Source organism: Cricetulus griseus, chromosome 4 (assembly GCF_003668045.3).
Source record: "Cricetulus griseus strain 17A/GY chromosome 4, alternate assembly CriGri-PICRH-1.0, whole genome shotgun sequence".
Classification (NCBI taxonomy): domain Eukaryota; kingdom Metazoa; phylum Chordata; class Mammalia; order Rodentia; family Cricetidae; genus Cricetulus; species Cricetulus griseus.
The window spans coordinates 196,626,470-196,640,657 of NC_048597.1; the positions used below are offsets into that span (position 1 = coordinate 196,626,470).

At 36.3% G+C, this 14,188-nt stretch overlaps 1 protein-coding gene across 3 annotated transcripts in view; it reads left to right on the top strand.

Annotated features, from left to right (window-relative positions):
• Dop1a (DOP1 leucine zipper like protein A) overlaps nucleotides 1-14,188 on the top strand; it is an 88,960-nt gene that overhangs the window by 40,036 nt on the left and 34,736 nt on the right. For all 3 annotated transcript variants that reach the window (XM_027411011.2, XM_027411013.2, XM_035443833.1), the window contains 8 exons: nucleotides 68-177; nucleotides 1,236-1,344; nucleotides 2,657-2,777; nucleotides 3,218-3,337; nucleotides 4,977-5,091; nucleotides 6,056-6,289; nucleotides 11,650-12,268; nucleotides 13,045-13,319. In XM_027411011.2, coding sequence (XP_027266812.1) covers nucleotides 68-177; nucleotides 1,236-1,344; nucleotides 2,657-2,777; nucleotides 3,218-3,337; nucleotides 4,977-5,091; nucleotides 6,056-6,289; nucleotides 11,650-12,268; nucleotides 13,045-13,319 — 1,703 coding nt within the window. The remainder of the gene's footprint in view (nucleotides 1-67; nucleotides 178-1,235; nucleotides 1,345-2,656; nucleotides 2,778-3,217; nucleotides 3,338-4,976; nucleotides 5,092-6,055; nucleotides 6,290-11,649; nucleotides 12,269-13,044; nucleotides 13,320-14,188) is intronic.

The window sequence follows — 14,188 nt, forward strand, 5'->3', positions numbered from 1 at the left end:
TAGCATTTAGTGAACAACAGTTTTATGGCTTCCATTTTAATTATTTTTGTGATTTATTCCCATGGAGGTTTTGATAACAACGGTGCTATCATAGGACCCAGGAGCACAAGACACAGTAATCCTGAAGAACATGCCACTTACTATTTTACAACGTTTTCAAAAGAATTATTAGTCCAGGTAATGACTATTTTCATTATTCTTTGCTTACTCCCTGTTGAAAAAGCCTAAGATAAAGTCCTGTTTTCATTGAATTCATAATTGAAGAAGTCAAGATAAGACTAAAAAATTTCCAAAGAATGACTGTAATAGATAATGTAGCTGCAACAAAATGGTGATCATAGCTGGACTCTCACAAGAGGACAGCTTTTCACCTGTCTGCCCTGTGAAAAGTGGAGCTTTACAAAAAGTGCCCAGGACCCATGTTTCCTGTGAAACCTTGGGTGGATTGAAGTTTTGCAGGCTAGATATGGTTAGACTAATGCACATAGAAACATTAAAATTAGCCATTTATTTCCTATTATATTTATTTAAGATGCCTCAAAATATTCTAAGAAAATGTATTAAGAAAACCAATGATTGGTCAAGCATTTTTCTTTATTTACTTATTTGATTTTGAGACAGGATCTTGCTGTGTAGCTTAGTTGTCTTGACTCTGGACCTGCCTGCTTCAGCTTCTCAAGTGCTAGGATTATGGGTATGCACCAGAAACCCAGCTTGAAGCATTTTTATATGAAGGAAATTAATACACTGAAATTTAAATAACTAAGAAGATAATTACATACTATACCCCTCAGTGATAAGATGGCATAGTTGAACTTCATGTTCTAAAAAAAGTCTTCATCTAGAGGGCCAACACTAGAATTCTCAATACACTTCTCCTGACTCTCCCTTTTTTTTTTTTTCCCAATGAGAATTCTTGATCTAGATTGATGTTATGCACTTGTAGCCCAAGCACTCAAGAGAACTGAATGAAGCAGGAGGCTGGTGGGTTTGTTGTCAACCCAGTCTTTATAGTGAAGACTTGTCTCAAAAATAAACAACAAACTTAATACTTTAAGTGTGTTACTTTCTCTAGATAGATGAATCTGATGTCTTTCTTCCTGGCAAAGAAAGAAGACATCAGTCAGAATAGCATGGGAGATATGAATCTACATTTCATGGATATGGTTAAAAATAGTTTTCTATTAAAGATATTACTAGTTCCTAAGTCATTAGTATACTTTCCTTCTTTAAAGGCCATGGTGGGAATCTTACAAGTGAATGGATTTGGAGAAGAAAGCACCCTCATGCAGGATCTAAAACCTTTTCGGATTTTAATCAGTTTATTGGACAAACCTGAGCTAGGTAATATATGCTGCTGTTCCAAAACATAAGGTGACATGTGCTTTTGTATTGTTTCATGGTAATAATAAGTTGAAGACATTGGGAAAATTGCTGTATGCTTTTAAATACAGATTCTCAACAGTTTCTTAACTGAAGTTAAAGATGTGTAGCTGGTCTTTGTTAGTTAGCATGAGACCTACGCCTTACACAGCATTAGGCAGCAAAGTCATTTTTTAAAAAAGATGTCATCTCATCTCTTAATCATTTTCACTGAAATGGAAATGTTTTTGATCTAATATAACTAACTTAGAATCTCAGGACTGAACAGAAATCTGAGTTATATAGTTCCTTCATAGGCTTCTTGTTGCTGTTGCTTTCTGTAGTTTTCTTCATTGTGTGCTTATTTTATATCAGATCTATAAAATTAACTTAGTGCTTAACGTAAACTAAGAAAATTGTCTAAGCAACTGTCTCTTATAAAGTATGTCAATTTTCTAATTATACTCAAGAGTTTTGACACATGCTATAATTCTCCAACTTTTAAAAGTGAAATTTTTAAATATAAAAGTGGCAAGTTGTGTCAAGAACTTCAGCAGGGTCATTTTTGAGGTAGTCTGTGATGGTGATAAAGCAGAGAGGATTTTTTTAAAGGATAGTGGTAACTGTGAAACAGTCAAATTTACCCTTCTGAGTTTGAGAGTTATTTAGCAACAGTATTCATGTGGCAACATCCACTGAACAGTTGTTCTAAGAGCTGCATGGTGTACCGTGCAGATGTTTCTCTAAATCTTAAAGACTGTCCTGCAGAGCTGAAGAGATGGCTCAGGGGATAAGAGCACTGGCAGTTCTTCCAGGGATCCTGAGTTCAATTCCCAGCAACCACATGGTTGCTCACAACAATCCCTAATGACATTCGGTGCCCCTCTTGCAGCCTTCAAGCATACATGCAGACGAAAGAACACTGTATACATAATTAAATTAAAAAAAATAAATCTTAAAAAAAAAAGAAAGACTGTTGTGTAAGGCTGGTGATATTCTCCTCGTTTGGGGTGAGGAAACTAAGACTCAAAAACTACAGAGCCTGTCCAAGGTAACAGATTTAACCAATTTTTCTGATTTTTGTTGCTTCTATTCATGTGACTCTTTACTCTAAATAGACATTTATCCCATTACTTGCTATTGGACCATGTTTCAAAAGTTTAGCTTCCAGGGGAAACAGCTCTTCATAGAGTGCTCTTTTCACTTTATGCTTTAGTTGTACCATTCTTCAGGTCATCATCATTTGCTAGCCCTAAATTATTGCTACATGTAATTTGTTGTATATTAATTTTAGGACCTGTAATTCTAGAAGATGTTCTGATTGAGGTGTTTAGAACATTGTATTCTCAGTGCAAAGCAGAATTGGATCTTCAGATGGAACCACCCTTCAGCAAGGACCATGCTCAGTTAAGCAGGTAGATTACTAAAAATTAAGTGTGATATAAAAATGGCTTCATTTATTAATGCTTATGGAATGGACTCAAGTATATGAATTCATACAGTGTGGCCATAAGTAATGGCTAATGATCTTACTGTAAAGTTTATTTTATGGTAAAATTATTCAGGCAGGCACTTTAAACAAGGCAGCAATCACCACTTGATGCTTGATTGCTTCTTAATCATACCAGTTTGGGAAATTAATGTTGAATAGTTAGGCTGCTGAGATGACTCAGTGGGTAAAGAAAGGTACTTGGCTCCAAGAGTGGGAATAGATTATATCACCATTGCAGTCTTCTTCCTCCTCCTAGACAGTATTCTAGCAGTGTGTAGTAATGTATACTGTCCCAGTAACACTGCATTCAGTTTTGAAAGAAATATCAATATTTTTAGTTGTTCGTTTTCTTTTCTTTTTTAGTAAATTAAGGGAAAACAAGAAAACAGCCGAGCTGATTAAAACTGCGAATCTTCTCTTTAATTCCTTTGAACCTTATTATATGTGGGATTACATTGCACGCTGGTTTGAAGAATGCTGTCGGTAGGTTGACTGCTTCATTTGTTACAGTGTAATAACATTCAAAGCTACATTTTAGCTTTTAAAATTTTCTTTTATATATTTTACTCTTACTGAAAACTGTTATTTACCCATAATCTAAATTTACCTTGTCAATCCAGGATACAAAAATTATTGGTCATATAATTTTAGAACTGGAAAGGAGCTTAGAGGTGATTATCCACTTGCCAGAATAGATAAGAGTGTTCATGTGTCTGGCCTGCACAGCTCCACTGTGCTTGACTGTAGAGAAGATAGCAATCAGCACACTTTCTCAGAAGTATTACCTGTTATTAATAGGACCACTCTGTGTTTTCAGAGGCTTAGAACCATCCCATATGGTAACAGATGAGCAGTCATAAACACATCACACCTTAGGACAGAAAGGCTGAAACACAGTCTGAAATCCCTAGAGCGCTATTGAAGCAGAGTGAAATCTCTGTCTGGACTCCCAACCCAGCTCTTTCACACCCAATTGACTGCTAAAGCATGAGGGACATATAGTCAAAAAGGTGGCCTCTCCAATCTTGAGTCTAGTAGCATTTAAAAATGTAAATGTGTTTGAATGATTTCATATTAATGATTTGGGGATTTACTTGCTTGTCTAGTTGGCAGATATTGAGCACTCAATTGAAAAGCATTGTGTTGGACATATTAGGTAGCCCCTGACCTCAGGGACTTTATAGTAGGACAAGTAAGATATGCACATGTCTGCCCCGAGAATAAATTAAGAATTGAAAATGTCTCATAAGTTAAGGTGTAAGGATGGAGAGGAATATGAGGATCTTTTCCCCACTTTACTGTAGACTGTGTTTTCTACACATATACCCACCCTTCTATACTAGTCTATTTTCACAACACACATCATGCTTCTTGAGCTAACCTGAACTATTTTGTAAAGATTCACCACCTTTCGTGCTTCTGAGCCTTCACTGTGCTATTCTTTATATATCCTATCTCCTTTGTTCTTCTGGAATGGTCCTGTAACGAGGTCACTCACCTTACAGTAGCATTAACTCTCTCAAACCCTTCATCAAAATCTGCTATCCCCATACTTTCCATTGCTTATATTTATTTCTCTGTTTCTTGCTGGCCAAGTGCTATATAATTACATCTTGAGAGTATAGGGCAGTGTTTGGTCAAATAGGATTAATATGGGTTAATACTGGTGTTTCTTGGGATTTGTCTTGGATCCAAAGAGACTTCCTGTAAAACATAATGTTTGATCTCGACCTTGAAGGAAATTTGAATTCCAGATATGAACATATGTGGGTGTAACAGCAACACAGCAAACACATTGTAAACCAAGTTCCTCAATTTAGAAATCAAATAAAAAAACATTCATTTCTACTAGGAGACATATCCATGGTGACTGCAATTCAAATCTCAACAAGTTTATCGTATCCAGAACACTTAGAATCACAGAGTAGGAGTTACAGGGACCTCACTTTGAGATCTTTTTCATGAAAGATGGTGTACTAGGGAAACAGGAATGAACAGTACTCACCGTGTGCCCCAATCTTGGCTTGGTCTTATTTGTTAAGACAGTGATAGTGATGTAGTCATGTGTCTTCCTATCATGTGATAGTGTGTTTGACAAAGTTGATTTTTTTTTTCCTTTTAGGAGAACACTGCATGCCAGACTTCAGGTTGGGCCTGGAGACAGTAGTGACTCATCTGAGTTACAGCTGACTAATTTCTGCTTACTGGTGGATTTTTTGTTGGATATTGTCTCTTTGGTAAGACTATATTGGTAAAAAGAAAAACAAGGAATTTAAAGAGCATAATGTATATATTTCATGTTGAATATAAATGTCATCTTCACATAAATTCCATCTTTAAAACTGAAGGTTTTTCCTTTGGCATAGCTTCTTTCCATGACATTTTCCAAACATTTTTGTCTTCTTGGCATGTATATATAGAATACATGGAATCTACTTTCTAACTGCATGTTATAAAATCTCATGTATAGTGGGTAGAATTCTGATGATATGTTTATATTTGTTAACAATGCTTTCTATTAAATGAAGATTATTGGAAATGTTTTCCTTGTGTTTTCTCTCCTCAACTCTTTGCTTTCTCATTTTGAAGCCTACTAGAAGTATGAGGGTGCTGTGTCAGGTATGGCATTCAGCCTGTTCTTATTTTAACTGATTTTATTCACTTCCATTAGAATATCATTAATATAGCTCATAAAACTGGAGTATCTAATTATATAATGCTTGAAGTGCTTGGATTGATAATTTGGGGGTGGGGGTTTTTTATCTGTGCCCTGTGGAGGCCAGAGGTTGACATTGGGTGCCTTCCTAAATCACTGTCCACCTTAATTTTTGGAGACAGGGCCCCTGAGCTTGCCAATTAGTTTAGACTAGTTGATTACTGGCCCTCAGGAACCTGCCTGTCTCTCTGTCCCCTAGCACTGGGATTACAGATGTATACCACCTCACCTGGTTTTGATGTGGGTGCTAGGGATCCGAACTCGGGTCCTCATGCTTGCACAGCAAGCACTTTGCCCACTGAGCCAACTCCTCAGACATTTAATACAGATTGTATGAGTCATCAGTATTAAAATGCCTATGAACTGTTAGAGCATGATACCTATAAAACATGAGCAGAATAGAGCCTTACTTGTGTGGATTAAAATAAAATAGCTATGACTTTTATATTATACTTTAATTGTTTTCAACTTTCTTTTTTTTCCAGGAAACTTACATTGAGATCCAGACGGAACACCTGCCCCAGTTACTGCTCAGGATGATTTCTGCCTTGACAAGCCATCTCCAAACATTACGCTTGTCCGAGCTCACAGATTCTCTGAGGCTCTGCTCAAAGATCCTTAGCAAGGTTCAGCCCCCACTGTTATCTGCCGGGACTGGAGGTTCGGTACAGTTTCCAAGTGGGCACAACAGCACAGTCAAAGAATGGGAAGACAAAAAGGTAATTTTAGCTGGGGTTCTTGGTATCAGATCAGTTATGTTTTTCAGTGCAGAATATTTTTTTGTGTTAAGTCATCTAAATATCAGTGACTCTAAGATTAATAGAATCTTGTTAACTTATGGTCACTGCATTGTTTGTCTATGTCAATACTTTACAGTATAAGTAAAATACACATACATGACACCTAATTTTAGAAATGTAAAATTTTGTTTGTCACATTAAAAAGAAGCAGATGACATCATTTTACTTAGCCCAATATAACAAATACATTATCATTTAGGTATATTCTGTATACAAAATTGATATCATGAAAACAAATTTGATCCTTTACTTTTGTACTGTCTTAAAAATATACTGAACAGTTTATTTTTACAGTACATCTTTATTAAACCATCAAATTTTTAGCAGGAATTCTTAATCTGTATTGATTTTGTAAAATTTATATATGAAAATTTATAGTTATATCCAAGTTGTTACAAACATGCTTAGTTTGATAATAGCTATGTTATTCTTTTATAATTTTAAAAATTGAATGCCTCAGTCACATTAGCTACATTGTAAGTATCCTATAAACATTGTGTGGGTAACAGGCCTATGTATATATTTTATTGATTTTTTTTCACTACACCAAATTTTTAGCATGTTTTTCCTGAAATCTATAATCATTTTTTTGTTGTTTTCAAGTACCTATATACTCAATACTGTGAAACTGAGTAAAAGTAAACTAACTCTCTTTGTACATAAACACACATATATCTATATATCTAAGCATGTAATATATAATGTCTCATACCAATAACATACTTTAATACAATGGACTCCTAATAGAAAAATCAGTGATTTAATTCCTTTCAGACTTACAGTGAAATACTTAGTAAGGGCCAGTAAGATGACTCAGTGAGTAAAGGCATTTGCTGTCAAGCCTAATGACCTGAGTTCAATCCCCAGAACCCACAGGGTATAAGGGAAGGACTGACTCCCAGGGTTTGTGCTCTGACTTTCACGTACACACACATACACAACAAATAAATGAAACAAAAATTAAATCTAGTTAAGTATGAATGAAAATGCTCAGTTGAATTACATGTTAATTATATTAAATATAGTCACATTGGTACTATGTTAATATAAGTATTTGAAAATTTCTGGAGAATTAGGTTTGTTGTCTGTAATGGAGTGATTATATAATTCCCCTTTTCTTTGGATAGTCTTTTTCCTCTCTGCAAAATAAAATTTGAGGGTAGTATGTATAGCCTTTCCTACCAGCTGTTAATCCTGAAACATTTTTTTCTCATTCTATACAAATGTATTCTTCATAATGAAATGAAATTTGCTCATTTTAAATATATTTGGGGTTATTCTGTATTAACTGGAACCACTTCCCTAGTCCATTCCATCCCGCTTATCATGTATGTATACCATATTCTGTCTCTACCATGGGTAGGAAAGTTCTTTCATTGGACTGTCCTTACATTGTGCTCCAAGACTTTTCTTAGTAATAAAACCAAAAATCATGTAACTATATTGCAGCTGAATGAGACTTATGGGAGTTTGAGAAGGCATACCTTTACCATTTTTTCAATAACATGTTCGATACGTGAAAATTTACATATTTATCTGAGAGCCTTTATTGATAATCATAGGTATGGTAAATGAGACAGTGTTCAACTAAATCCAGCACAATTAAATAATATAGTCTAAATTACAATGACTTGCTGACATTGACTATAACTCCCATATCCATCTACCCTTTCGTTCATCCTTCCTTCCTCTTTCATGCTCCCAGCCATGTATGTTTCTCCTATTTTTTTCTTCAAGTACAATGGCATAATCTTAGATACTTGAAAGCTGATATTTCCAGGTTGAGACCATGTTTTTTTTTTTTTTTAATGTATGTGAATGGCTGCTGCTTTTATCACTGGTGAGCCTAGTTTGACCACATGGCACTAAGTATTTTTTATAATATCTTTGTATTGGGTGTCTCAGCTGGCCTAAATACCCTGTATATGTTTAGAAAGAAATTTATCATAAAATAACTATATAGACAAATAATATAGTCAAAACAAGTAAGTATTGCTCACTTATGCAAGTTTAATTGGATTTATAGATTAAATTATATTACCTTAGTATCATCCTTTGCATTAATATAAAAATAATTAAATAGGAATAAGCTAATGATAGTTTTATTATCTGAAGAAGTCTTTTGTAAAAAGTGCATCATTTTAGATGGTGAATAACCTTTTAAAAGAGAAGAATAAGCAAGTAAGTTCAATCTGCTAGCCACTATAGACTTTGACACCATAATATGAACAGTTGTGCTCTACATAGTAATACTGTGGTCACATTAAAAAATAATAAGAATAAATAACACAGTTATTTATTCAGAGGCTCCTGTCCAAAGCTCCTGTGTTAACCACTTAGCTTTTCTACTGCAACCATGGGCAAGTTTATTTTAACTTCCCTGAAATTCAGTTTTCTTTTTGCTGTTCTTTGTTTTTTTTGTTGTTTGAGACAGGGCTTTTGTGTTGTCCTGGCTATCCTTGAACTCACTTTGTAGACCAGACCTGCCTCTGCCTCTCGGGTGCTGGGATTAAAGGCCCAGCTTGGACTTCAGTTTTCTCTTTTTGAAATAGAGAAATTACTTTGTTCATTCAGTAGCTTTTAGGAACTGTAGTCTCTGCACTTCTCAGTCCTTTTCTTCAAGCTAAGAGACACATGATACAAGTGATTATACATTTAATTATAGTTGAATTAATGTATATATAATGATTAGTGCAGGGACAAATTGGAGGTAGGAGCACAGGATCGGGATAAGAGGGTGACTTGGCCTACTCAGGAGTCAAGGACTGTTTTCTTGAAATGTAGCCGTAGAGGAATTGTTGGGATGGAGAAGTGTGAAAAAGAAAGCACCTAACAGGAAGAAACCTGGCAGAGGCCCTAAGACAGAAAGGTTCTCTATGCACTTGAGGATGCAATTATAAGAGAGGCAGGGCCAGCTTAACAGAGCCTTGTTCACTATACTAAGGCTTTTATTCTTTGTCTTAGGAGCAATGGGAAGACAAAGAAGGGGAAAAAGGCAAGTGCCAAAATAAGATACATGTTTTAGAAACTTACTCTGGCTGCAGTGTGGAGTATGGATCTGAGAAACAGAAATGGATGTGGGGAGACCTGCAGTAGTGCAGGTGAGAGGTGGCGCTAAGCTGGGCTAACAAGATATGGGAAAATGAAGAAATACATTTAGGAACAAATTTTAAGAGACACTAGTGATAAGAGAGTTAAGGATACTGAGTGATCACTAGCATTGTGTGCTTGCTGAGCACTAGGCACTGTGCCAGATTCCCCTGCATATACTATTATTTAATCCTTAAACTAACTGTAAAATGTAAAAATTTTTGTTCCAGTAGTCCTTTTTATAAACATTCCCATTTCCATAATTTCAATTGCCAGTGAGTAGTCAATGGTGAATCTAATGTATAATGTGGGAAATTCTAGTAATTTTCAAGTTCTAAATTCCGTGCTGCTATTGGTTGTAGCATGACAGAATCATGCACTGTATGTAATCTTCATATGTGAAGCATCCCTTTATCTGGCCTAGGCAATCTGATATCTATTTCTTAGTTATCAGATAGATTCTGTTTGAGTGCTTATTCAAGCAACCCTTATGAAATAGCTATGTTGATACTGCAGCAAAGTACCTGATCATCCACCTTACTTCTCAGCACACTGTCACATCATCTTAAGAAAGGCGATTGTGCTAATAATATATGAATGTGGGAGAGTCCACATTCATGTTAGTCTTATTCTACTAGAATTGTCCTATATGATTAATGTTGTTAATCTCTTCTGTGCTGCCTTATCATGGGTCTATATCAGTGGTTCTCAACCTTCCTAATGCTGCAATCCTTTAAAATGGTTCCTTATGTTATGGTGACTCCTAACCATAAAATTGTTTTGTTGCTACTTCATAATTGTAATTTTCTGCTGTTATAGATCATATTATAATATGATATATATAATATAAATATCTGATGTGTGACTCCTCTGGGGGTCACAACCCTCAGGTTGAGAACCATTGGTCTGTATGTATAGGGACAAGTCAGTTATGAAATTTTCAGTACCAACAGCAGTTTTAGGTATCCACTAGGGTCTTAGGATACACACACACACACACACACACACACACACACACACACACACACACACACACACACTGTAGATAAGGGGACACTGCTGTGCACAAATTAGGAACCTGAGGTTTGGAGACTATCAAGTTCATGGCACATACTTAGTTGACTTAGAGTTCATATCCTTAACCACCATACTGCAGGCTTGGAGAAAGTGCTAACTATAACTTCCTGGCTTTAATGGATGGTGGTGTCATCCACTAAAGCAGAAAACACTGGGTGAAGCCCAGCTTTAAGTAAATATACTTAGTTCATGCATTAATAAGAAAGTATTTTTATGATCTTACTCAGATTATCCTCTGTTGTAGTCACCGAACACATTCATAACCTTATTTAACTTTATTTAAACAAAACCAGACAATACATGATACTATTCACCCCTACTCCAGAAATGGTTATTTGCCTATATTACCACTGTCTCTTTCTAGATGCTAAACTGTTCCCTCTGTTCCTACTACCTACTATTCCGTGATCTGAACATGATATGATCTGAGTACCTCTTCACTGAAGGAACGTAGGTGTAAGGCTGTGCAATGATACTTGACATACTTCCAACAGAGATTCTCATTCATGTGATCTGGAACACATCCTCTATTAGATTTTTCTAATACTTAAAATGCAACATTGTTCATCTCGTATTTCTCATTCTCAATGTTGTTTAGACATTGAGAAAGATTGTTTCATGAAAAATATGAAATAGTCATTTGAAACAAGGATACAGATCCTAAAGATTTGTACATATATGCATTTTTACCTTAGGAACCTAACAAGTGCGTTGGCACATGCCACTACTCGTGACAGTTAAGAGGTTGAGGCAGGAGAGTTTGAGTTAGAATTGAGCCTGGTACATGACAAGACCTATCTGAAATATCAAGTTCTTAAATAAAACCAGCCTTATTTTATTACTTATGAATGATAAGTATTTGCTGATGAGTTTATCTTCCTGTATTTATTGGAACCCTATCACTGTTTGCTATTGATTATCTGCAACACATTAGTCAATGCAGGAATTGCTTTGATTTTAGTGTAAACTTAAGTTATATATAATATATATATATATATACATATATATATATATATATATATATATTCTACAACTTTCTCTGAAAAGGTCACCCTTTCTAGTCCCTAGTATCTATTTTCCTACTCAGTCTTTGCTTTGTTTAAAATCATCAGGTATCATCAGTTTCTATGGAAAATCCTACAGAAGTATTTGAAGATGGAGAAAACCCACCAAGTAGTCGATCATCAGAAAGTGGCTTCACTGAGTTTATACAGTATCAAGCAGACCGAACTGATGATCTTGACAGAGAGCTGAATGGACAGGGGACAGCTACCATCCCAATTGGCAGCACGTCTTCAGAGACAGAAACAGCATCCACAGTGGGATCTGAAGAAACGGTTATCCATGCACCTTCCACCTTCACTCAGAGTGCAGCAGCCCGAAGTGGGAAGGCGGCACAGAAGACTGCAATGCAGTGCTGCTTGGAGTACGTCCAGCAGTTTCTTTCCAGACTCATTAACCTCTACATCATTCACAGGGACTCCCTTTCTCAACCTTTGGCTGCAGACCATCAGGGAGATCTGCGTCGACTACAAAGAGAGACTTCAAAATGGGATAGGGATTCCCAAGGGGATGCAAAAGAAAGAAATATACATACACCAAAAAATTCAAAAGAATACATTTCTGCCTTCCTTGCTGCCTGTCAGCTTTTCTTAGAGTGCTCAAGTTTTCCAGTCTACATTGCAGAGGGAAACCATACCTCAGAGTTACATTCTGAGAAACTTGACACTGGTAAGGTTGTTTCTGCTATTTATATTTCAGTATTTTATGCAGTATGCGTGCATGAATGTGTGCATGTGTTTGAGAGCAACCCCTGGGGAGTTGGTTTTCCTTCCACCATGTAGGTTCAATTCCTTCCAGGGATTGCACTCAGGTTATCAGTCTTGGTGGCAGGTGCCTTTTCTCACTGAGCCACCCCTCCAGCCTGAATGAAATCCAGTCATTATGGGGAAGTTGCTGTTAGGAGATTATGTGATTTGCATGGCTTTCACATTTGGCTTGAAAGCTAGAAACTAAAAGTGAAAGTCCTGGAGAACCAATGTAACATTAATTTCAATACTTTTCTCATGCCATCACATTTCTCATGTATTTCTGTATGACAGTAGGCATTAGATAGTATTTGTTAATAAAGTGCTTCTAAGAATAGGAAGTTAGATTATATTGCTTGGCACATGGAAATACATATTTATAAAAGTTTATAAAATTCTAGCTTAGTGGTGGTGGCTTACGCCTTTAATTCCAGCACTTGGGAGACAGAGACAAGCAGATCTCTGTGCAAGGTCAGCCTGGTCTGCAGAGTGAGTTCCAGAACAGGCTCCAAAGCAACAGAAAAAGTCTGTCTGGAGGGGGAAAAAAGTTTATGAAATTCTTATTGGTGCCTTATTTTCAAAGTTCTAAAGATTATTTGAGAAACAATGATTTTTAAAAGATCAAGGCCTGAAATAGCATTGTCATTTTGAAATTATCTTAAAGCTACATGAATTGTTTCATGCTGTCTTTTGTTTCAGACTGTGAACATGCACACCCTCCACAGTGGCTCCAGACTCTGATGAGTGCTTGCAGCCAAGCAAGTGATTTCAGTGTTCAGAGTGTTGCTGTGTCTCTAGTCATGGACCTGGTGGGACTGACTCAATCTGTTGCCATGGTCACTGGGGAAAATATCAACAGCATGGAGTCTGCTCAACCCTTAAGTCCAAACCAAGGAAGAGTAGCAGTGGTTATTAGACCTCCCCTCACACAGGGCAATCTGAGGTACATAGCGGAGAAGACTGAATTTTTCAAGGTAAATTCCAAGAAATCCAGATTATATATGGTTAAGAATGCGTATGTGCATGATGCTTGACTTGGGGCACTGAAGTAAGGGAGGAAAGAGTTTGAACTAAACAAGAAGAATGCTCGTTTATAGGGTAGATATTTCTGTAGTAAGTGGATATAATCCTTTTTTATAATAGAGTAAACCCTTATATTTCTAACACTCCATGACAGGTGGTTCTGACTTGGTGTTGTTTGATTACCTTTGGTGTACGATGTGGTTCAAGAACCATAGTGCACAGTCTGATTTACCACAGTGGCACAGGTGATTCCTTCACAGAGAACATCAAGTAGCTCTGAGCTCACTGCCTCCTACAGGTGGATTCTTTATACATTTAGGAGTTTTTAAACTCAATTTCAAATCATTGCCCCTTACCTGATTCTTCTTCTGCTAGAGTAGAGTTGATTCTATAATATTATTGTAAACTCTGAAGACTCTTGCCTTATCAGTGGCATAGATCAGAGACTATGACAGCACACATGTAGCTCTAAATCTGACTTTGTAAAACTCCATGGGCTTGGGATGTAGCTGAATGATAGCATGCTTGCCTAGCACGCAGGAGGCCATGTTGCAATCCTCAGCACTAGAGAAGAGGGAGAAAACCCTGATAGGTAGCTTGGATATTTGAATGATAAATTATATTTTAGTCAGTAACACACTTTTGTAAATATTAAATTTGATGTGAGAATGTATCAGATTATATTCTGGTGTTACTTTATTAAACATCAGTAATTGAGAGTTCTTACCTAGGCCATACAGAAACTGCCTGTTATGTTGCTGATTTTATATATATATGGAATATCACCCTGGAGAGTTGTTGGCTCAATGACTAAAAGCAC